The following is a 26,348-nucleotide window of genomic DNA, read 5'->3' on the forward strand; positions in this document are numbered from 1 at the left end:
TGAATCTTGGATTCTAGCTATGCAAGAAGAGTTGAATCAATTTGAAAGAAATGATGTTTGGACACTTGTTCCTAGACCCAAAAATCATACTATTATTGGAACAAAATGGGTTTTTAGAAACAAAAAAGATGAGTTCGTAGTCATTACTAGAAATAAGGCTCGACTTGTAGCCCAAGGTTTTAATCAAGAAGAAGGAATCGATTATGATGAGACATATGCACCTGTCGCAAGATTAGAAGCTATTCGAATGCTATTTGCATATGCTTGTTATAAAGATTTCAAACTTTGTCAAATGGATGTTAAAAGTGCTTTCTTAAATGGTTTTATAAATGAAAAGGTATATGTTGAGCAACCTCCAGGTTTTGAAAATCATATTTCTCCAAATCATGTTTTCAAACTCACAAAAGCACTATATGGACTTAAACAAGCTCCTAGAACTTGGTACGAAAGACTTAGTGGTTTCTTGATTGAAAAAGGTTTTTAAAGAGGAAAAATCGACACAACTCTTTTCATTAAATATGAAAATGATGATATTCTTTTGATTCAGATTTATGTTGATGATATAATATTCGGTGCTACTAATGAAAATATGTGTTAAGTTTTTACTAAGACTATGCAGGAAGAATTTGAGATGAGCATGATGGGAGAACTTACATTCTTTCTCGGATTGCAAATTAAGCAAGCAAAAAGTGGGACATTCATCAATCAATCAAAATATATTAAGGAATTACTGAAAAAGTTTGGGATGGAAAATGCTAAGGAAATTGGAACACCAATGAGCCCATCAACTAAACTTGATAAAGATGAATCCGGTAAGCCAGTTGACTCGAAGATATATCGAGGTATGATTGGTAGCTTATTATATTTAACAACTAGTAGACCAGATATTATGTTTAGTGTGTGCTTATGTGCACGCTTTCAATCCTCTCCAAAAAAATCACATTTAATTGCAGTTAAGCGCATTCTTAGATATCTTAGTGGTACAATTAACCTACGGTTATGGTACCCTAAGCACACATCTTTCGATCTAATCAGCTACACAGATGCAGATTATGCTGGCTGTAAAATAGATCGAAAAAACACTAGTGGAGCATGCCATTTCTTAGGTCATGCATTAGTTTCCTGGTTTAGTAAAAAGCAAAATTCTGTTGCACTATCTACTGCTGAGGCAGAATATGTTGCTGCGGGTAGTTGTTGTGCTCAAGTTCTCTACATGAAGCAACAACTTGAAGATTTTAAACTCAAGTATAATCACATTCCAATCAAATGTGATAATACAAGTGCTATAAATCTTTCAAAGAACCCAATATAACATTCAAGAACTAAGCATATTGAAATAAGGTATCATTTTCTTCGAAATTATGTGCAGAAAGACGATATAATATTAGAGTTCACAAACACACACGTTCAGTTAGCAGATATTTTCACAAAACCTTTACCAGAAGATAGATTATGTATGATCAGAAGAGAAATAGGTATGATGCATGCTATGAATATCTCTTAAAAGATAAACCAGAGTCAATAAAAATAGAGATAGATTTTTTAAATACTTTTACATAAATTTGAGATTCTTAGCCTCATGTTTGAGACGCTCATTCTCTTCATACAATATCATGTCATTCTTATCCATGGGAACCGGCAAGCGGAATGAAGAATCTAATAAAGATTTCAACTGTTTATTCTTCTGCCGAATGATTCCTTCACTTGTGTGAGACTCTTGAACAATTCGTTGAAGTACAACAATTTGTTCTTTGAGTTTTTCAACTTCGTGATTTTTGGCTTGTAGCCGCTGAGAAAAAGTAACAATAGAGGAAGAGTAGCGAGTCCCAAGACTCACCAAGTCATAAATAGCATCAGAATCTGACTTATTAGTCAGATTATTATTTTCTTGCTGCAACATGGCACCAATGGCAGCTGCAGAAAGGACAGGAGGTTGAGATACAAAATGTCTCATGGATGGATCTAGAAAAATGTTAGAAGAATGAACCATTGAGAAAAGAATAGAAGGCTTAAAACGAGAATGTTGAAGGAATGCAGATGAGTTATAGATATGAGAAGAAAACTTGATGCGGATTAGATGAATTTCAGGACTGATTTTATAGAGATAGCATAAAGAATAAGACAAACTATTGTCTCTTCAAATCTTATTTAGTCAAAAAAAATACAAGATATGTTGGACACACATTGTCAAAAGTTTTCTTACTAACCCAGCGAGATTAACAGTAGATTGTCCCTATTTTTCTAGTAAACGATGAACCTCTACTGTTATCTGCCGATGTTGACCTTGTATCTGAACCCTTTCTCGTTCCAGCTCCTCTATTCGTGGTTGCAGATCATGAGCATACCAATCTGCAAATTTTTTCAACTCTTAGTTTTCTTGCTTTAGCCTTTTATTCTCACTATCTTTATTAGCAAGCTTCTGTCGTAACTCAAATATTTGCATGTTAAGATGATCAATCTCACTCACCCTCTTCATTAACCTCCGAGACATGATCGTAACAGAGGCAGTATATTGACTACTGAGCATTCTTGATTCTGCAATAATCTCAGAATCAGCCTTACTAGAAAAACGGTTCACTGCTCCTATCATGGTATTGACGGCCTCAGGAGAGAAGATTGATGATTGATGCGTCAAGGGTTCCTGATTCAAGTCTGGAACATTAATGGAAGAGAATTGCTCAGCCATTCTATCGTTGTGGTAAAACAGAATTCAGGTCAAGAAGCAATTATTTTTTTGGTATCCGATAGATGAAAATGATCATTTTTTTATAACAACTCAGAGCCTTCAATCACGTTTGTCAACAACATCAGGCGATTGTTTAAATCTCTAACCGCACTAAATTCATAGAGTTAGGCCTCGAGTCTTTGCAGCATTTGTCGGGTCACGGACGGCTCCTTTTTCAACTATCTACAGTGACTATTAAACGCATCGTTTTCTTTAATCTATTTATTTACTGCCGATCCTTTTTAGTGATGCCAAAAGGGGGACAAGTTTTAGACTAGAACATTAACATTGTTTAAATTGCTAAACTTGTTATATATGCTTGGAATTATATTTATATTTTTGCTTGAAAATTAACGCATACTTTCAGGGGGAGCTTAAGTATTAATACAGGTTTCAAGTTCTATCAAGTATTTGTCATCATCAAAAAGGGGGAGATTGTTGAACTCAAGGTTTCAAGTTTCATGTGATTATAAATCTACACATGGATTTTGATGATAACAAATGAATTCAAAGAATAAAGGAGTTTCAAGTTTAAGTTGTTTGCACAATGGAATCAAGCACATCAAAGAACCAAGCATGAACAAGAAGGAAACAAGTTCACATTAAAGTTATAGAGTGATGTTGTAAATCTCTTAAAATTCGAAATTAGGATTAATGCTCAAAATTAATATTTTATCATAAAGCATTAAAATACATTTTCCACATGTGTATGAATATTTTTGAAAATTTTGAAAGATGATTGATTGTCATCTTTTACATGTGCATGCCTTGATTAAAGGGTTGAACTTTGAAAATATTAAAGATGATTGATTGTCATCTTTCACATGTGCATGTTTTATTTGAATATTTTCAAAAGTGATTGATGCTTTTTTAGACTTATACAAAAAGTAAAAGATTAGGTTTGAATTTTTTGAAAAGGAAAGTGTGCTCATTTTGTCATATGTCAAAAGTAAAAGATTAGGTTTGATTTTTTTGAAAAAGTGAATGATGTTGTCTTTGACAATTGAAAAAGAAGAACCTTTTATTTGAATTTTTTGAAAAAATGAATGATGTTGTCTTTGACATGTGAATCTTTTTAAATTTGAATATGAAGTCTCATATGCCTATAAATAGATCATTTGAGAGCTTCACATTCACAACACCAAGAGCATACAACATTCATTCAAAGCTTTCATTCTCTCTTCTCTAAGCATTGAGCCTTAATCCTTGTTCATTTTGAGAGATATAGTTTGCGTTGTATTGTTCTTATTTCACTCATTGATGAGTGTTTTCTGATAACCTACCCACTATCAGATTTTGTATCAGAAAAAGGGTGTGTATAACCCTTGTGCGTGTAGAAAGTATTCTACACGGGGAATAGTTGAATCACCACGTGTAAGGTGATTGCAAGTGTAGAGTTGTTCTACAAGGATCCTTTGTAGCGGTGTTGTTCAAAGGTGTAATAGGTTTCTATCTCCACCTGAAGGAGGTTGAATAGTGAATTTGGGAATCCTCAAGGGGTAGCTTGAGGCGAAGACATAGGCAGTGGGGCCGAACCTCGTTAACATACTGAGTTTGCTTCTCTCTTACCCTTACTCTTTATATTTATTGTTATTTCATATTTTTTTTTATATTTTATATTATATATTTGATTTATAATTGTTATTTTTTTTTAATACAACTCAATTCACCCCCCTCTTGTGTTAGTCATCTAGGCAACAGATGTGATTATGAATTGTGTGCTGTGGAGATTAATTGATTGTTTGTTTTTTGTGAAAAAAAAAAAATTGTTTTCAGTGCATGTGAATTTAGGGTTTCGGATTGAAACCCTAAATTAGTTTAGGATTTCAATCTAAAACCTTTAATTATGTTAGGGAAACCATAAATTAATTTAGGGGTTTCACTCCGAAATCTTGAATTAATTTAGGGAAGCCCTAAATTAAGTTAGGGTTTTCAGTATCAAAACTCCATTCTATTTTGGGGTTTCGATATGAAACCCCATTATGTTTTGGAGTTTCAATATCAAAACCTCAACCTATTTTTGGGTTTCAATATCGAAATCTCATTTTGTTTCGGGTATTTTTTGCATGTTTTTAATTGTTGCGTATTTTTGCTTTATTTTAGATTTTTGTGAGTTTTGGAAAATAGATAATCAGTTAGATGTTAGTGCTAGCTCTCTTACTTCTACCCCAATAGCTAACCCTACCTCTACATCTGCCACTAATCCTACCCATACCCCTACCCCTACCCCTACCCCTACCCCTACCCCTGCCTCCAAGCCTCCACAAAGCAAGATACCAGTTTAAGTTGTTTGGACTCACTTAATAAAATTAAAGGATGCTAACCCCCAATAACCCCCAAGTTAAGTATAATCATTGTGGTGAAATATATAGATGTCACTATAGGAGATATGGTATATCCCAATTGAAGGTTCACTTAGAATAACAATGCAAAAGGAGTACAATATTAAAATCATTACAAAAAAAGAGTCAATCTAGACTAGATATTGGAATTTAAAAAAGTGGAGGATGATTTGTTTGCACGGGTTAGAACTACTGTGAGATTTGTGAGGTCTTCACATGCTAAATTGGATAAATTCAAGATTGTTGTGAGGACTACAGGTATAACAACCAAGAAAGGCTTTCGTGAATATGTTCCTATAAGATGGAACTCAACCTTCTTGATGTTGGAGACAGCCCGAGAATATAAGTCAGCCTTTGTGTTAATGGATAATGAAGACATTTAATATGTCAAATATTTTAATGAGCACAGATGATTAGGCAAGTCTACTAATGATGATTGGGAGGTTATTGGGAATTTTGTTGACTTTTTTAGCCTTTTCTACTAGGTCACAAAAGGGATTTCTAGTTCTTTGTACCCTACATCCAATGATTTTTGTTAACAAATATGTAAGGTGAAAGAAGAATTGGATGACATGTGCATGAGTAACCAAATTAGGATGCGGGAGATATTATTGATGATGAGGGTTAAGTATGATAAGTATTGGGGAGATATGATTAGAGTGAATATTTTCCTATATATGGCTGCTGTTATTGACCCCCAATAAAAGATTGATGGCATGGTATATGGCTTGGGATTGGCATGCGGGAAGGCATGGATGGATCATATAGTGGCAAGGGTTAGGGAAACACTTGGTAGATTGTTTGATGAGTTCACTGCATTTCAAGGACAGTAATATATCAGCACCTACACCTATCCCCCACCTCCTTCTGAAGTAGATAGATACTGTCATCATGTAAAGGCTCATTCGAAAGTAGATAGATACTTAGCAACGGATTTTCATCCATTTAGACAGAGATTTGATATATTATCTTGGTGGAAGATCATTACCGTGAAGTACCTTGATCTTTGTGAGATAGTCTGCATTATTTTCATGATCCTTATTAGCACATTAGCCTCAGAGTCAGCCTTTAGCACTAGAGAGCGCATGTTGGATCCATTCTAGAGTTCATTATATTCTACCACTATGGAGGCATTGATTTGCACATAAAATTAGATCAAAGGGACCCCAATTTATGTTCTGGATGTTCTTGACTTTGAGAAGGCAGATGAGGATGAGGGTGGTGATCAGTCTGGATCTGGGAATCGTGGATTTGATTTTGTTATTTTAATTTATTTAACCGGTATTAATTTCAAATTTAATTGTTGTAGCAATACAAGAGCCGACATCTACATCAGCTGTAATATGATTATGATCTTGTGTGTATTGGACCCACCATTGCCATTTGTCATTGGTTTTTACAATTTGCCTCTTATTTATTTTTTGTATTTATTTAATTTTTGGTAATTCTAATTGTTTTCTTGTAATTTCTTATAGTCTCACTACCCTATACTCAATCTTAATCCCAATAACCCAATGATCTCATTTTCATCTTGATCCTACTCTCATCATAGTTAGTAACTTAGTACTTTTAATGTTTGTTATTGCCCAGATGACTAATACAAGAGAGTGAGTGAGTTGAGTTGTATTAAAAAAATAACAATTATAAATCAAATATACAATATAAAATATAAACAAAATATGAAATAGTAATAAATATAAAAAGCAAGGATAAGAGACAAGCAAACTCAGTATGTTAACGAGGTTCGACCCCACTGCCTACGTCCTCACCTCAAGCTACCCCTTGAGGATTTTCAAATTCACTATTTAACCTCCTTCAGATGGATATAGAAACCTATTACACTTTTGAACAACACCACTACAAAGAATCTGTGTAGAATACCTTCTACACTTACAATCACCTTACACGTGCTGATTCAACTATTCCCTGTGTAGAACACTTTCTACACGCACAAGGGTTATACACACCATTTTACTGATACAAGAGCTGATAGTGGGTAGGTTATCAGAAAACACTCCTCAATGAGTGGAATAAGAATAATACAGCGCAAACTATATCTCTCAAAATGAACAAGAATTAAGGCTCAATACTTAGAGAAGAGATAATGAAAGCTTTGAATGAATGTTGTATGCTCTTGGTGTTGTGAATGTGAAGCTCTCAAATGATCTATTTATAGGCATATGAAATTTCATATTCAAATTTAAAAAGATTCACATGTCAAAGATAACATCATTCACTTTTTTCAAAAATTCAAATAAAAGGTTCTTCTTTTTCAATTGTCAAAGACAACATCATTCATTTTTCAAAAACTTCAAACCTAATCTTTTACTTTTGGCATATGACAAAAGGAGCACACTTTACTTTTCAAATATTTCAAACATAATCTTTTACTTTTTGTATATCACAAAAGGAGCATACTTTACTTTTTAAATTTTTCAAACAAAATCATCTACATTTTGCATAAGTTAAAAAAAAAGTATCAATCACCTTTGAAAAAATTCAAATAAAACATGTACATGTGAAAAATGACAATCAATCATCTTTAATATTTTCAAAATTCAACCATTTAATCAAGGTATGCTCATGTGAAAGATGACAATCAATCATCTTTCAAAATTTTTAAATTTAATTTTTAAAATATTCATGCATATGTGGAAAATGTATTTTAATACTTTATGATAAAATATTAATTTTGAGCTTTAATCCTAATTTCGAATTTTTAAGAGATTTACAATGTTACTCTATGATTTTAATGTGAACTTGTTCCCTTCTTGCTCATGCTTGTTTCCTTGATGTGTTTGATTCCATTGTGTAGACAACTTGAGTTTGAGACTTATTTATTCTTTGAATTTATTTGTTATAATCAAAATTCATGTGTAGATATATAATTACATAAAACTTGAAACCTTGGATTCAACATTCTCCCCCTTTTTTATGATGATAAATACTTGATAGAACCTGAAACCTATATTAATACTTAAGCTCCCTCTGAGAATGTGCGTTAGTTTTTCAAACAAAAGTATAAATATAATTCCAAGCATATATAATAAGTTTAGCAATTCAAATAATATTAATATTTTAGTCTAACACTTCTCCCCTTTTTGGCATCATTAAAAAGGATCCGCAACAAGTAAATGGACTAAAGAAAATGATGCGTTAGTAGAAACTGTAGATAGTTAAAAAAATGGATCCATCCGTGACCCGACAAGTGTGGCTGGAGATTTGAAAAAATCACCTGATGTTGTTGACAAACGAGATTGAAGGCTTCGAATTTTTAAAGAAAATGTTATTTTCACCGATCGGTAAAAAAAAACATTGCTCTTTGACTTGGATGATAGCTCGTCTTGTTCTTTATGCTATCTCTATAAAATCAGTCTTAAAATTCATCCAATCCGCATCAAGTTTTCTTCTCATCTCTATAACTCATCTGCATTCCTTCAACATTCTCGTTTTAAGCATTCTATTCTTTTCTCAATGGCTCATTCTTCTAACATTTCTCTAGATCCATTCATGAGGCATTCTGTACCTCAACCTCCTATCCTTTCTGCAGCTGTCATTGGTGTCATGTTGCAGCAAGAAAATAATAATCTGGCTAATAAGTCAGATTCTGATGCTATCTTTGACTTGGTGAGTCTTGAGACTCGCTACTCTTCCTCTATTGTTACTTTTTCCCAACGGCTACAAGGCAGGAATCATGAAGTTGAAAAGTTCAAAGAACAACTTGTTGTACTTCAACGAATTGTTCAAGAGTCTCACACAAGGGAAGGAATCATTCGGCAGAAGAATAAACAATTGAAATCTTTATTAGATTCTTCATTCCGCTTGCCAGTTCCCATGGATAACAATGACATGACATTCTATGAAGAAAATGAGCGTCTCAAACATGAGGCTAAGAATCTCAAATTTATGTAAAAATATTTAAAAAATATATCTCTATTTTTATTGACTCTAGTCTATCTTTTAAGATATATTCATAGCATGCATCATACTTATTTCTCTTCTGATCATACATAATCTATCTTCTGGTAAAGGTTTTGTGAAAATATCTGATAACTGATCATGTGTGTTTGTGAACTCTAGTACTATATCGCCTTTTTACACATAATTTCGAAGAAAATGATATCTTATTTCAATATGCTTAGTTCTAGAATGTTGTATTGGGTTTTTTGAAAGATTTATAGCACTTGTATTATCACATTTGATTGGAATGTGATTATACATGAGTTTAAAATCTTCAAGTTGTTGCTTCATGTAGAGAACTTGAGCACAACAACTACCCTCAGCAACATATTTTGCCTCAGTAGTAGATAGTGCAACAGAATTTTGTTTTTTACTAAACCAGGAAACTAGTGCATGGCCTAAGAAATGACATGCTCCACTAGTGCTTTTTTGATCTATTTTACAACCAGTATAATCTGCATCTGTGTAACTGATTAAATTGAAAGATGTGTACTTAGGGTACCATAACCGTAGGTTAATTGTACCACTAAAATATCTAAGAATGCGCTTAACTGTAATTAAATGTGATTCTTTTGGAGATGATTGAAAGCGTGCACATAAGCACACACTAAACATAATATTTGGTCTACTGGCTGTTAAATATAATAAGTTACCAATCATACCTCGATATATCTTCGAGTTAACTGACTTACCGGATTCATCTTTATCAAGTTTAGTTGATGGGCTCATTGGTGTTCTAATTTCCTTAGCACCTTTCGTCCCAAACTTCTTCAGTAATTCTTTAATATATTTTGATTGATTGATGAATGTCCCACTTTTTGCTTGCTTAATTTGCAATCCAAGAAAGAATGTAAGTTCTCCCATCATGCTCATTTTAAATTCTTCCTGCATAGTCTTAATAAAAACTTGACACATATTTTCATTAGTAGCACCAAATTTTATATCATCAACATAAATCTGAATCAAAAGAATATCATTATTTTCATATTTAATGAAAAGAGTTGTATTGATTTTTCCTCTTGTAAAACCTTTTTCAATCAAGAAACCAATGAGTCTCTTTTACCAAACTCTAGGAGCTTGTTTGAGTCCATATAATGCTTTTGTGAGTTTGAAAACATTATTTGGGGAAATATGATTTTCAAAATCTGGAGGTTACTCAACATATACCTCTTCATTTACAAAACCATTTAAGAAAGCACTTTTAACATCCATTTGAAAAAGTTTGAAATCTTTATAACAAACATATGCAAGTAGTATTCGAATAGTTTCTAATCTTGCGACTGATGCATATGTCTCATCATAATCGATTCCTTCTTCTTAATTAAAACCTTGGGCTACAAGTCAAGCCTTATTTCTAGTAATGACTCCGGACTCATCTTTCTTGTTTCTAAAATCCTATTTTGTTCCAATAATAGTATGATTTTTGGGTCTAGGAACAAGTGTCCAAACATCATTTCTTTCAAATTGATTCAACTCTTCTTGCATAGCTAGAATCCAAGATTCATCAAGAAGTGTATCATCAATATTTTTGAGTTCAATCTGAGATAGAAAAGCAGTATGATTGCAGATATTTCTAAGAGATGATCGAGTACTTACACCTCGTGAATGTTCTCCTAAAATTTGTTCCACTGGATGATCTTTCACAAATTTTCACTGTTTGGTTGCATCTTGTATTAAATTTTGACGATCTTTCCTGATAGTTCCATGTTGATTGTGTTCTCTTTGTTGAGATTGAGACTTTCTGTGTTATTTATACCTTCTGTTTCTTCATCAATAGATTTCTTAGAGAGTGGAGAATTAGATTCATCAAATACTACATGCATAGATTCTTGTACAGTTAAAGTCTTTTTATTGAATACTCTATAAGCTTTACTATTAGTAGAATACATAAGAAAAATACCTTCATCAGATTTTGCATCAAACTTGCCTAAATTATCTCTGTCATTCAAAATAAAATATTTGCATCCAAATATATGAAAGTAACCAATGTTGGGCTTTTTCTCATTCCAAAACTCACAGGGGGTTTTATCTAATTTAGATTTTAGCATAACTCTATTTATAATATAATATGCAGTACTTACCGCTTCGGCCTAAAAATAACTAAGCAAGTTGTTCTCATTGAGTATTGTTCTTGCCATCTCTTGAAGAGATCTATTTTTCCTCTCTACTACCCCATTTTATTGAGGAGTTCGAGGAGCAGAAAAATTATGCACAAAATCATTTTCATCACAAAAAGTTTCAATATTTTTATTAACAAATTCTTTTCCCATATCACTTCAGATACTTAAAATAGTATAGCCCTTTTCATTTTGAATTCTCTTACATAACTTGGTAAAGGCATTATGTGCCTCATCTTTATGAGTAAGAAAGATGACCCAAGTATATCTAGAGAAATCATCAATAATAATAAATGCATAATATTTTCGTCCTAAACTTGCAACTCTATTTGGTCCAAAAAGATCCATGTGTATCAGTTGCAATGGTCTAGTAGTAAAAATATGTTTCTTGGTTTTAAAAAAAAAAAATTGTTTGTTTACCAAATTGGCATGCATCACAAATTTTGTCTTTAAGAAAATTTGTTTTTGGTAAACCTCTCACAAGATCATTTTTTGAAAGTTTAGAAATAAGTTCCATGTTGGCATGACTTAATCTTCTATGCTATAGCCAACTAGTTTCATTTTGATCTGAAAAGTAAATAGTATCTTGTGAGCTAATTTTTTCAAAATCGACTGTATAAACATTGTTGCTTCTAAAAGTAATAAAACAAATATTACAATCATGATCATTCAAAATAATGCACTTATCCATTTTGAAAGTAACTGTAAATTTTTTATCACATAATTGACTTATGCTCAATAGATTATGTTTTAGACCTTCAATAAGTAGAACATCTTTAATTATGAGAGAAGATTCATTACCAATTTTACTTATTCCCATGATCTTCCCTTTCGAGTTGTCTCCAAATGTCACGTGTCCTTCTTCTTTAGATCTAAGATCAAAGAACTTAGTCTTGTCTCCCGTCAGGTGTCTTGAATATCCACTATCTAAAAACCATTTGTTTTTGCTTGTGGATGACTTCATGCATACCTATAAAAATAATTAAAATGATTTTTCTTGGTACCCAAGTTCTTTGAGTCATTTATTTATTAGTATTAGAAGAAACAAAATTTTTAGGTACCCATATGGCTCTAATAGTCATTGTATAATTTCTTCTAATAGAAAAAATATGATAATTTTGACCATTTCTATTACAGAAATTACAAATAGCATGTGACATATATGAAGAACTTAAATGATTATAATAATATCTTTTTTGACAAAATTATTTTTATGAAAAGAATTTTGAATATTGGTTTTTGATGTAGAAGGATTATCAAAGAAATTTTTATAAGGTTTGTATTTTTATTTTGGCATATATCCCAAGCCTACTTTGTCAAAAACACATCTTTGACTACTAAGAAGTTTTTCAAAATTTCTTTTTTCATTCGTAAAGTTTTCAACAATATTTTCTAAATCGGTTTTCTTCTTATTCAATTCAAGATTTTCATCTTTCAAAATGATACTTTCTTTTCTTAAAATATCAATTTCGTTTGTTAAAGAAGAATTTTTCTTTTTCAAAGCTGTATACTTGATACCCAATTTTTCAAATTCCTCATATACCTCTTCTAAAATATTTTACAACTTTTCATATGAAGGATCTTCAATATTATTAAGATTTGTTACCTCAATGTCATCTTTAGCCATAAGATAAAAATTTGCTGATTCTCCATTGCTTGTTTCACTATCTGAGCTACTTGAATTATCATCTCATGTAGCTTTCATTGCTTTCTTGCTCTTATTTCAATCTTTCTTTAGCAAAAAGACAATCTGACTTGATATGATCAGACTTATTGCATTTATAACAAATTAAAGTGTCATTTTTACCTGAATCTTTCTTGGAAAACCTTTTAAAGGATTTCCTTGGAGGAGTTTTATTTTTCTTTAAGAACTTCTGAATTCTTCTTGTTATTATTGCAACTTCTTCATCTTTGTCTTCATTTTCCTCATATTCATCACTTTCACTTTCATGAGGAACAGCTTTAAGTGCCAAGCTCTTCTTTGACTTTCCTTCTTTTTCTCCTCTTTTCAATGTGTACTCATGGGTGATAAGTGACCCGATGAGTTTATTCACTTCGAGCTTCTTGAGGTCTCTAACTTCAAGAATCGCTGTCACTTTTGATTCCTAGCATTTTGGTAGAGAGTTGAGAATTTTTCTTATTATCTCTACCTTAGAATAAACTTTGTCAAGAGCTGTCAAACTGTTTATGATGTTAGTAAAACGAGTGTGCATACTAGAAATAGATTCATCATTATTCATCTTAAACATTCATATTCATGAGTAAGAATATAAATTTTTGATTCCTTAACTTGCGAAGTTCTTTCATAAATAACTTCCAAGTTATTCCAAATTTCTTTTGCCGTAGCGCAAGTCATTATTCTATTAAACTCATTTCCATTAAGAGCATTAAATAATAAATTCATAACAGTTAAATTCAAAGTATAAAGTCTTTCGTCTTCACGATCAAACTCTTCTTCTTCCTTTTTTACCTTTACTCTATCAACCACTTTTGTTGGAATATAAGGTCCATTTACAATGCATTTCCAAATTTTTCGATCTTGAGCTTGAAGGAATATTCTCATTTTAACTTTTCAGAATGAGTAATTGTCTACACAAAAGAGTGGAGGTCGACTGCTAGATTGACCTTCACCAAATAAAGTTGCAATGTTAGCCATAAGATCGTAACTTAAAAGATAGTTAATCTTATAATAGATCTCTTAGCTCTGATATCCAATGTTGCCCAGATGATTAACACAAGAGGGGGGTGAATTGAATTGTATTAAAAAAATAATAATTATAAATCAAATATACAATATAAAATATAAACAAAATATGAAATAATAATAAATATAAAGAGTAAAGGTAATAGAGAAGCAAACTCAGTATGTTAACGAGGTTCGGCCTCACTGCCTACACTCTTGCCTCATGCTACCCCTTGAGGATTCCCAAATTCACTATTCAATCTCCTTCAGGTGGAGATAGAAACCTATTACACCTTTGAACAACACCGCTACAAAGGATCCGTATATAACACCCTCTACATTTACAATCACCTTACACGTGGTGATTCAACTATTCTCTGTGTAGAACACTTTCTACACGCACAAAGATTATACACACCCTTTTACTGATACAAGAGCTGATAGTGGGTAGGTTATCAGAAAACACTTCTTAATGAGTGAAATAAGAACAATACAGCGCAAACTATATCTCTAAAAATGAACAAGAATTAAGGATCAATGCTTAGAGAAGAGATAATGGAAACTTTGAATGAATATTGTATGCTCTTGGTGTTGTGAATGTGAAGCTCTCAAATGATCTATTTATAGGCATATGAGATTTCATATTCAAATTTAAAAATATTCACATGTCAAAAACAACATCATTCACTTTTTCAAAAAATTCAAATAAAAGGTTCTTCTTTTTTAATTGTCAAAGACAACATCATTCATTTTTCAAAAACTTCAAACCTAATCTTTTACTTTTGGCATATGAAAAAAGGAGCACACTTTACTTTTCAAATATTTCAAACCTAATCTTTTACTTTTTGCATATGACAAAATGAGCACATTTTACTTTTCAATTTTTTCAAACAAAATCATCTACTTTTTGCATAAGTAAAAAAAAAAAGCATCAATCATTTTTTAAAAAATTCAAATAAAACATGCACATGTGAAATATGACAATCAATCATTTTTAATATTTTCAAAGTTTAACCCTTTAATCAAAGTATGTAGATGTGAAAGATGAAAATCAAGCATCTTTCAAAATTTTCAAATTTTATTTTCAAAATATTCATGCACATGTGGAAAATGTATTTTAATGCTTTATGATAAAATATTAATTTTGAGCCTTAATCCTAATTTCGAATTTTTAAGAGATTTACAATATTACTCTATGACTTTAATGTGAACTTGTTTCCTTCTTGCTCATGCCACTTTCCTTGATGTGTTTGACTCTATTGTATAGACAACTTGAACTTGAGACTTCTTTATTCTTTGAATTCATTTGTTATCATCAAAATCTATGTGTAGAAATATAATTACACAAAACTTGAAATCTTGGGTTCAACATTTGTAATTTTTACATTTCTACTATATGTTTGTATTTTTTTATTTCTTGTTTGTAATTTTAATTTGTTTTCCTATTCATATTTCATATTTTATGATCTCACAACCGCATAACACAGCTCACTAACTTTTCCACCACCACGACCACTGACCACCCCAAATTCCAATATTAAAGTCAATTTGAAAATTGAAATGATGTTCATGCGTTGATTGTAATCTTGCTACAACTTGATACTTAGTAGTTAATTGTGTTATTATTTATTTCAATTATATGATAACTTGTAATATTTTTTAGATGAATTTGTAATTTTGTAATAGTTTTAGATTAATTTGTATTATTCTAATAGTCTAATAGCTTACTTAGGATTATTAGTTGCAGTTTATGAGTATATAAGTTTTGAATTATGATTATTTTTTAATTTTTATAAGTTTGCAAATTTTTAAGCCCATTACAAGCATTTCTAAGCCATTTTTGGCCCAAAAACGTTATCTGGATCCAATGGGCTGAGGGCCAATTTGGGCAGGGGCGGACGGATGGGATGTCCACCACCTCCCCTCAACATCCAGATGGGGGGCCCCACCCCCTGTGTGTGGGGGCGGGTGCCAGGGGAAAACCCCACCCCCCGCCCATGCAGGGGTGGGGTGCAGGATAGGGTCCCCCCACCCTAGGGGGTGCAGGTTAGAATTATCTCAAATAATTCCATTTCTTGATTCAATAATGTTCAAGAATGTCTTTTTCTATCTTTTTCTTGATCTTGACCCTTACAAAAGTATTTTAACTCAAATCAATTTATTATTATTTATAACTATATTGAGATATTCTTAATATCCAAACAAGCTATAAACCTATTTATCAAATGAGGAGTTTGGATATGAAACTGTCAAGGGCGAATCCACAGGGGGCTAGGGGACCCGTTTCTCAAAGGATTTTTTTTTTCCAAAAGTTGAAAACAATCTTGAGAAAAATTCTCATATAGTAATATGTTGAAAAATGTAACTTGCCCTAGGGTATTGACCGCTCGTACTTTTTTTTTTTTTTTTTTTTTTTTTATGTTGGGGGATTTGAGGAGGAGAATTGAACCCAAAATCTCTCTTATAGAGGTTGAGTCTCATGCTATCTGAGTCACATGCTCTTGGCGACCACTCGTACTTAATAGTTAAAAAATTGATTATTAATAAATTTATGAATTTTTAAAAATATTTAAAGATGTTTAAAAAATGATTAAAATAAAAAGGAAATAAAATAAAAAGTACAATTTGAACCGGGGGGCCGGGGGCACGCCCAGTTGCAATATCCTAATATATTATATAAATTGAAAATATAAAACATAACAAAAGGCATAACTTTAACATTAGTTTTATATAATATAAGCAGTAATAGTTTATGTATGCATTTGTTTGAATTTTATTTATTTTTAATATAAAAAAAATCCTCGAATTTGGGTACTTATAGATTGTAAATTTAGTAAAATCTCTCTTTTTCTTTAGATTGGGTTCGTTATATGTATTATCGAGTTAGTTTTTTGTTCTATGTGCACTTTATTCATTATTAAAAGGACGTCGCCCATCTAGTCTTTTTTACTTCTACGCTTCCATTTATTTTTTAACGGAAAATTTATTTTTGGTTCTTATTTTTTACGCATTTAAAGCCTTCCACATCAATTATATTAAAAACTTATTGATATTTTAATTTTTTTTTAAAGTTATAATACAAATGATGTGTTAATACGCAGACTTGCATATGACAAAATTCTTCTTTTTATAAAGAAATTATTATCATTTTAACTCTCCTTCGAATATGCCAGGTCAACCGTTTTAAGTGGAATACATTTCACCAAAAATAACTCAAGTCGTCCTATTAGCAATGAGAACATATGGTGATGGGGAAATTAATAGGATTGAGCAAAAGTTGAGAAGGGTTGCTGAAATCAATTCATCTGTGTTACTTTTATTCTCAAAAAATGTTCGATTTCTGAAAATAATGGTAAAAATGAGGACTTAAATAGCACCTTTATTTTGATGATTCAACAAAGAAATCACAATTATAACAACCATGGACATCTCACTTAAAGACTTGAACCAAGGGAGCACTTCAGCAACCAACTCAGATCAGTTTGTAGGCTACATGTATTTATAATTTTTGCGTACAAGATCCATTTTATAAATTTTCTTTTTAAATTAAAATTTTATAATTTTCATCGTATCAACTGTTAACACGTATAGTTAGGTAAGTAAAAATTGTAACACAAATAACATTTTCCTTATAGCAATTCATACCTAATATGCCAGTTGCCTTTAAAATAGAACTCGACCAATAACCAACAAAAGTAGCAGGGAGCATTAAACCTTTTCGCATGATAGTTACCCACTAACACAGCAAATCACTAAATACCGACTTTTCAGGAAAATAAAAGTCCAGGGAAAGAAAAATAATAATAATATATTCTTAATCGTGTCATCTCAAGGAATGGAGAAAATCCCAACTAATTTGGATGAACAAGTAACATCGGTAATAATGGTAATATAGAAAGAAGAGTGCAATATCTTCTAATTGTTCTATTAGTTGGCATCAACCAAGGTCATCCACAAATCAGGACTCAATTGCATGCATGCCCACTAGAAGACGCAATTCGCAATTGGTATCAGAATCCTAGCAAAGCCCACCCATTTTCAATCAACAAAAGTAATTCAATATAATGATGCATCCACGAATTAAGTACATTAAAAACGTAACATTTTTCTGCTTGATTTCTTTTCTGCCAAGTGGACTGCTCAGTATAAAATAAATCAGACATGAAATTTAAATGAACATACTCAACAAAATTAAGAAAGCATGGGACTCCGGTTATTTAAAAAAAAGTATTTAAGCAAAACCGAGTTTACAATAAGCAAAACCATAACAAAACATCTGCGCTGGTGGCCTCAGAATAACTGAAGGACATCGACAGATCATGACAAGGAAACAAACACAAACATCATGACTAGAACATACACGTGCCACCGCCGATCAAGTACCCAATTCTGAGTCGGGGTACCTAACAACGAAAGCATATTACTTCGACTTGTAAAATAAAACAAGCAACGTCCTAAAGCAGCGCAAATACTGCCCAAGTTTCTTTCATCAGCATTTTCAATATTATGGTAGGCATGACACGCCAAAATTTGAGGAACCTGCACGATTCACTTCTTCTTAGCAGCAGACTTGGTGACCTTGGCACCACTTGGATCCTTCTTCTCGACACTCTTGATGACACCAACAGCCACAGTCTGGCGCATGTCCCTCACAGCGAAACGACCAAGAGGTGGATACTCTGAGAAAGTCTCAACAACCATTGGCTTGGTTGGAATCATCTTTACCATCCCTGCATCACCGTTCTTCAAAAATTTTGGCTCCTTTTCCAGCTCCTTACCAGATCGCCTGTCAATCTTGGTCAACAGCTCAGCAAACTTCACTGCAATGTGGGAGGTGTGGCAGTCGAGCACTGGAGCATAACCATTGCCGATCTGACCAGGGTGGTTCATGATGATGACCTGGGAGGTGAAGTTAGCTGCCTCCTTGGCAGGATCATCCTTGGAGTTGGAAGCAACAAAACCACGCTTCAGATCCTTCACAGCAACGTTCTTCACGTTGAAGCCGACATTGTCACCAGGAAGGGCCTCCTGGAGAGCTTCATGGTGCATTTCAACAGACTTAACTTCAGTTGTCAGTCCGGTTGGTCCAAAGGTCACCACCATACCAGGCTTTATGATACCAGTCTCCACACGTCCGACTGGGACGGTTCCAATGCCACCAATCTTGTACACATCCTGGAGTGGCAGACGGAGGGGCTTGTCCGAGGGCCTCTTGGGCTCCTGGATCAAGTCAAGCGCCTCAAGGAGGGTAGGGCCCTTGTACCAGTCAAGGTTGGTTGACCTCTCAATCATGTTGTCGCCCTCAAAACCAGAGATTGGGACGAAGGGGATCTTGTCAGGGTTGTACCCAACCTTCTTTAAATAGGATGAGACTTCCTTAACAATTTCATCGTACCTTGCCTTGGAGTATTTAGGGGTTGTGGCATCCATCTGGCATATAAATTGTAAGCAATAGCGATTCAAGTCATATTTACCCTCAAATCACAATAACCAAGAACAGAGGAAACTAATGTCAGCCGTATAGCATGACCAAAAGCTCACCTTGTTGCAGCAGCATATCATCTGCTTGACACCAAGAGTAAAGGCAAGCAAGGCATGCTCACGGGTCTGACCATCCTTGGAAATACCAGCTTCGAAACCACCAGTGGTTGAGTCAATAATGAGGACAGCACAGTCAGCCTGCGATGTACCGGTAATCATGTTCTTGATGAAGTCACGATGTCCGGGGGCATCAATGACAGTGCAGTAGTACTTGGTTGTCTCAAATTTCCACAAGGCAATGTCAATGGTAATACCACGCTCACGTTCAGCCTTCAGCTTGTCCAACACCCAAGCATACTTGAATGACCTCTTGTTCATTTCAGCAGCCTCCTTCTCGAACCTCTCAATAACACGCTTGTCAATACCTCCAAGCTTATAGATCAAATGCCCAGTCGTGGTCGATTTTCCAGAGTCGACATGGCCAATGACCACAATGTTGATGTGAAACTTCTCCTTACCCATATTGTAATGTTAAAATGATTCTGCAGCAGAAGTGAGAGAACTTCAGAGAACTAACGTCAAATATAAACAAACCAATGTGCAATATGAAACAGCCAATATAAATTTCATGGAGGCAACTTAACAAAATCTCATATCACAACTTAACAGTTGCACAATACGACCCAATATAAATTTCATGGAGGCAATATGAAACATGCATGCAACATCCATGACAAACAACGGACAATCACCAATCCTCTTCAATGTCATAGTATTCAGAACTGGACGTAGTAAAAGTTTGAAGGATAATTTCACTCACTCATCAGAATATATCAAGGTACAATTGGAAAACTCATGTTTAGATAACCGATTAAAAGACTGATTGGGCTAGTATTGTGATCGCAATAGATCAGAAACAAAGAACAAACCAGGACTTCACAAGTTCAACGTTCAAAAAAAAAATCCCGATCAACGAGTAATTAACAATATGAATAAGACGTAATAAAATCATACCAGATTAGGTTCCAGACGCAAAACAAATAAAAAACTCTTATCAGCTACAAAAATTTTAAAGAATTTGCAATCTCTATGAATAGAACTGATATAGATCCTAAAGCCAACATAAAAAAAAAAAAATCCCCTAACAACAATCTTCTCGGGATTTAGGTCTTGATGACAAGAAACCAAAGACCGTGCAAGCATTTTACCCGGTCTAAAACATTTAGGATTAACAAACCAAAAACAGAAATTCATCTGCTAACAAATAAAAATAAATAAAATTAGCAAACCTACCAAAAAAGCATAGATTTAAAGACACAAGAACCAGAGATATAGATGAATATATCTTCAGCAACGACACTAGCCGAAAACAACCCATAATCGAAAAAATAAAAAAGAACCAAACCCAAACAAGCAAATTGATGGAGAAAGAATAACAATACGAAATCAAAGCTTGCGAGTAGCCCGCTCACCTTGGTTGAGAGTGCTTAGCGGCCAGGCGATAATCTGTAAAGCAGTCTAAGGGCCACGAATTGCTTCCTACTTATAGACGAGAGGGCATGTGGATCTAGGGCTTCGTTTGTGAGGTTTTACATACTGTGAGATTACGTATGTACCCTTTGGCCTTTTTTTTTTAATTTTTTTTTTTATATTTTTTTACAAGTAAAATAAAAAAAACGCTAAAGGGTATAAAGGGTCACTTCCCGTGTCAAAGTTAAATGGACGTGGCGGATCAATCGAACTCGATTGACGCATCAATTAATTCGAAGAGAAGTCCTTTACCCAATAATTTTATAAAAATAAATTTATAATTTAAGATAATAATTCGGATAATAAATTTATAATTTGGATTTATAATTTAAATTATAAATTTATTTTTATTATAAATTAAATTTCATTAAATCAACAATTTATAACTTATATTTGTAAAACTTTTTTTGTGTAGAACTTCTCAAACTTGAATAAATCCGAATAATTGAATGCATTATGGGTAAGGTAGCCTCGTTTAAACTCAACTCATATATTTTAAAAGAAAATTTCTATTTGTAGTCCCAGATGAAAGATTACATGTGTAGACCCATTGATATATCTGATAAAAGGAAAAAAGAATCATTTTGAGAAATATATTATAGTAATTTTAAAAAGTTTTTAAAAATGGCTTGATTGATTTGATTAAGCAGTCCCCATTTGGAGACTATACGTAGACTAATTCGTTATGCAAAGTAATTGAATAAGAACATTTTTAACCTTTTTAAGAGAGAAAAAAAAATGGCACCCCATAATTTTATTAAGGAAACTAACGATACGGTTTGCAAATTATAAAATAAATCTAATGAATCAAATAAAACTATGTTAATTTATGAAATTACTTTTATGTAATTGCTTTGTAGATGTCACACTCATTTTTAATTAATAACCCTACTTTATGGTAGAGAAAAAACTCATGGTTAAAATCATCACCTTAGGGTTACATGCAATGGTTTTAATTCTATTTCATACCAGGCGGTATGGCCAAAATTTTCAGTTCTGGTGTAGTGTCCGGTACACTATACCATATTTTTCCATTTTGCTCCAAATTTTAGCCATTTTGGTTGGAGTTGGCATTTTCGTCCACATTTCATTTCATTTCATTTCTGGCTATCTTTGTATTTTTTTGTACTTGAATGGCATTTTTGTAATTTTTAAATCCAAATGATATTTAATTAAATCTAGAATATAAAATGTTTTTATACAATTTTAATTTTTTTTTATATCTAGGATATAAAATGTTTTTATACAATTTTAATTTTTTTTTATAACTTTAACTATGTCCAATCATTCTTTTTTTTAAATATCATTATTTTTAATAAATTATCTATTCTTTGTTTTTCTTTGTTTTTGTATCTCAACTCAAGTTTGTATATTTTTTCAACATATATTGATTTTATAAATCTTTAATTATTCCATATATATACACATACATATGATACACACTTGCATATATCTTTATATATATAAACTGGCTATCAAATGGGAAATCTTGTTTTCCATTTATTTTTCTTCTTTTTCTGTCCATTCTATATGTTTTTCTATGTACTCTGTATGTATTATGTCATTACTTTTTATCCTTCTATTTTATTTTTTTATGTCCATTTATACGAGGATTTATTTGTCTTTTACTCGACGTGAGTCGGCTGAAGGGATAAGATGTCCGATATCCTTAATGTTTTTTACCTTTCCGTCTTCTCTATTTTTCTGAATATTCTCATTGGTTTCTCTCTCCAAAACCAAACTCATTTCCTCTATCTCTTCGTCTTCTCTCTTCTTCAATTCTTCTCTCCTCTTTTTATTTGTCTTTCCTTCTCTGTTCTCTCTTATTTGATTCTTCTTTATTTTTCTGTACCATTGGTTCTTTTGCTTTTTTCTTTTTTTCATGTCTATATGCTTCTAGTCAATATTCATCTCTCATTTTTCTTGCTAATGATCTATAATCCCACAGCTCTATTGATTCGTTCACTCCGAAGATCAAACAGTCCAAAGCCTAGATCCAGGACCTTAGTCAGTTTTTTACTCTTCATTTTCAATCTTTAGTACTTCTTTTTGGTTTTTCTTTGTAATTTCTTCCATCGTGTTTGGTTGCAGAAATAACTGAGGCAGAAAAGAGAAATATAGATTGTTTTGCTAAGGAAAAACTTTGTATGCAGGAGAGTTGGCAGAGGGATGCACATGAATAAGCGCAGGCATCTACGTAGAATTTTTCCCTTCCCCTCTGAAAGCCATCTCGTGGTTCCCTCTCCATCTCCCTCCTCTATCTCTCTAAATTTTCCCATTCCTAGTTTCTGAACCCTAACCCCCTCCTCTCCTCCATGTCGCGCCCCATGATGGGTTTTTAAACACTAACTCCTCTATCTCCCTCCTCCATGTCACAACCCAAGATGGGTATTCCGAGACGGTTGCCGAGATACTAGGGTGGAGGGATATTAAAGACCCATTAGTGTGTCTTCAAAGTAGTGACGGCATTTTCTATGTACTGATTTTTTATTGGGAATATTACAAAATTTTGTGTCTTTTAAGGTATTAAATATATATATATATATATATATTTTGGATTGTTTTGGTAATTAAGAAATGGTTTCATAATTTTGATGTTTATTTCCCCTTTGTTGTTTTACTAATATTATGAAAACAAATATTTTGAGAAGCAGATAAAAAAAGAAAAAAAGAAATAGTTAATCTCTCTTCTCTCTTCTTTGATTCTTCTTTATTTTTCTACAGCGTTGGTTTTTTTTTTTTTTTTTTTGGCAGGTCTATCTGCTTTCGGTCAAGATCCCTCTCTCATTTTTCTTGCTTCTTTCACCTTCAGTTTGGTGTCAGCTTCCATCGATCAATCTGGATAGTTAGAAATGATTTCAATTCCTAATAATTGAATTTGAATTCTCTTTTGTTGGTTCAGAATGACAGAAGATTGGGTTATTAGTCTAACTTCAGTTTTGGTTCTTTTTTAGATTTTTATTGGTGGGAAAAGTTATAGTTGGATTGTACTAGACTTCAAGTGAAGATCAAATTTGAGATTTTGGGTTTCGTTCACTTTGTGTTATTGCAGATTAGTTTAGTTTGCAGGTTTTGAGTCTATTTTCCAGTTTTGGAGTGAGAGATTTAGAAAAAGGCTATCAGAGAGGGTAGGTGCTGAGAGCCACATAATCATTTGAACTAAGTTTCAAATGGCTTCAAGAGCGGAGGTTGATGAAGACAGTGAGAACAACAAAGGCAATATATGGGTGTTGGATCAGAAGCTTGATCAGCCTATGGATGAGGAGGCTGGAAGGCTTAGAAATATGTACAGAGAAAAAGTACGCAGAACATCAATCACTACTTGGTAATGCTCACAGGAAAATCACTACTTGTTAATGGCATTATACCTCTCTGGGTTGGGCTGCTTTAAAAGCCAAGTTATAAATCAAACTAAGATTTCCAATATGTTAGTTCTTGGATTTATTGCATCTTTTATACTCTGGTCATTTTGATCTTTATGTCTTAAGAAGCAAGAAATGAATCCATGGAAGAGGTGTGTAGATGATGTCGTTGCATGTAAGCTTACACCATTATTTATTGTTTTTGTGCTAAGCTCATTAATTAAAGTGATTGTATGGGATGTGTACATGCCAACCTATACTAAGTGTATGCATGCTATTGAATTTAGGCAATTATTAGTAGTAACTCTCATTGTTTTATGCTATATGATTGAAGTAGTTGGATGATATGAAATTTGTGCATGCCAAACCTATACCAAGTATTATCTGGAGTAAATTGATGGACACAGAGAATATTTTAGTTGTTGTTATTCCATATTCATTTTCTTTTGCTGATAAATTTTTTGATTCATACAGAAACTCTCTACACTATTGCTACTATGGTTTGCATTTCAAAGTCTTGTAGAGCAAATGATAATGGTCAAGGTAGCCTGATCTCAACATATTTACTCTCCTCATTGAATATTTGTATTTAAGCATTTGTAACTTGAATAAAGGAAATGCTTAGTACCATGTTCTATCATATACTGGGCTCATTTGTGTTTAACCCAATGATGGAAGCAATACCATAAAAACCATATTAGCAATGATGTTATACCTCCATCTCATTTGTTTTGGAATTGACCTATTGATGGAAAAAAAGTAAGAACAAAGATGTTAATGCCAAATTGTCTTCTTTTTTCTTTTCTTTTGTGGTTTGTTGGGTTTTTCTCTTAATCAGTAGTTAAATTATAGTTTATTCATATCTTGTTACCTTCTTACTTTGCACATTGAATATTTAAAAGATTAATCTGTACAAATTTGTTTCATCCAAACTAAGCAAACGTGCTTCGCACGTTGGTCCTCACCTAGTATATATATATATATGTATTTATTCTATTAGTTGTTAGTTTATATATACATATAAATATTTATATATAATATATAATTAATCCTGAAACTGTACCAGTATCGAAATATTTTGTTTCAGTGCTTTAACCGAAATAGTCACTAGAACGGTATTCAAAACTTTAGTTACACGAATCAATCCCAGAATCAAAGCGTAAAAATCATTATTAATGACCTTATTATAATACAATAAAATAAATTCTTCTAGTCAAGATATGGAATACTAGCTTTGTCCATTGCTATATCACCTGGCATGGAGCGAGGTAGTTCATTCTAAGTATAGAAGGTTTGAAATTAGGAGTGAAAATAAAAATCAGTAAACGGGTAAATCGGCCCGAACCAATTTGGTCTCGTATCGGTTTCACCTTTTGAAAAATAGGCCAGAATCGATCTAGTTCTTGTTTTCCTTTTTTTAGCACCAGATGAATCGAACTAGACTGGTTCATATATATATATTTTATATGATTTTTATACTATATATAAAAATTTTATATATAATTATATATAAAATAATTTTATATTATATGCTAAATTGCTAATTAATTATAAGACTAAAATTAATATAACATTTGATATAACATTAAAAAAATTTAATTTTATTAAATAAAATTAATATAACATAAAATTCTAATTTTAAACATCATGAACATTTGTTTGATCGTATGTTATTAATAGAAACTATATATATCAAGGATAAATAAATTTTATAGCATAATAAATTATATTATATATTCTTTTTCATAAATACTTCTATACATTTGATCATATACACTTATATAAAAATTTTATGTAACCATCATATAATATATTATCACTAGCATATTATCACTAACATACATAAATTATAAATACATTAGACACTAACTTATTAATAGTTAAATAGCTATTAGTATTAGTATATACTATTAGTAATCACTATATATAAATTACTATATAAATCACTATAATTATATATAATATTAGTATTAGTATATATATAGTATATACTATATTATATATATATATATATACTTGCACTCTTGATTTGTAACTTAATTTATTTCCTAGAATGCATGTTAGACAAAAAGGCTACATCTACTCTTCATGTTAAGGGCATTTTTTGCACCATCGTCAACAGACTTAACCAACCTGTAGCACAAGCAA

The 26,348-nt window shown here is 32.3% G+C and overlaps 1 protein-coding gene across 1 annotated transcript; it reads right to left on the reverse strand.

Annotated features, from left to right (window-relative positions):
* Window positions 1-18,018: 18,018 nt before the first annotated feature.
* Window positions 18,019-20,918, reverse strand: LOC122291788 (elongation factor 1-alpha-like). Its single transcript, XM_043099766.1, has 3 exons — window positions 20,781-20,918; window positions 19,369-19,850; window positions 18,019-19,257 (listed from the first exon to the last, which is right to left on the reverse strand). The coding sequence occupies exons 2-3, from the start codon at window positions 19,828-19,830 to the stop codon at window positions 18,376-18,378; spliced, it is 1,344 nt and encodes a 447-aa protein (XP_042955700.1). The 5' UTR covers window positions 19,831-19,850; window positions 20,781-20,918; the 3' UTR covers window positions 18,019-18,375.
* Between the last annotated feature and the right edge of the window lie 5,430 nt (window positions 20,919-26,348).

The sequence above is a fragment of the Carya illinoinensis genome, chromosome 13 (genome assembly GCF_018687715.1).
Source record: "Carya illinoinensis cultivar Pawnee chromosome 13, C.illinoinensisPawnee_v1, whole genome shotgun sequence".
NCBI classification, from domain to species: Eukaryota; Viridiplantae; Streptophyta; class Magnoliopsida; order Fagales; family Juglandaceae; genus Carya; species Carya illinoinensis.

What these genes read in the sequence shown, in the direction of transcription:
- LOC122291788 (XM_043099766.1), bottom strand. Translation starts at nt 19,830, where the DNA reads ATGGGTAAGGAGAAGTTTCACATCAACATTGTGGTCATTGGCCATGTC. An exon ending in TGATATGCTGCTGCAACAAG is followed by an intron (nt 19,258 to 19,368) that starts GTGAGCTTTTGG and finishes TTTATATGCCAG; the next exon opens with ATGGATGCCACAACCCCTAA.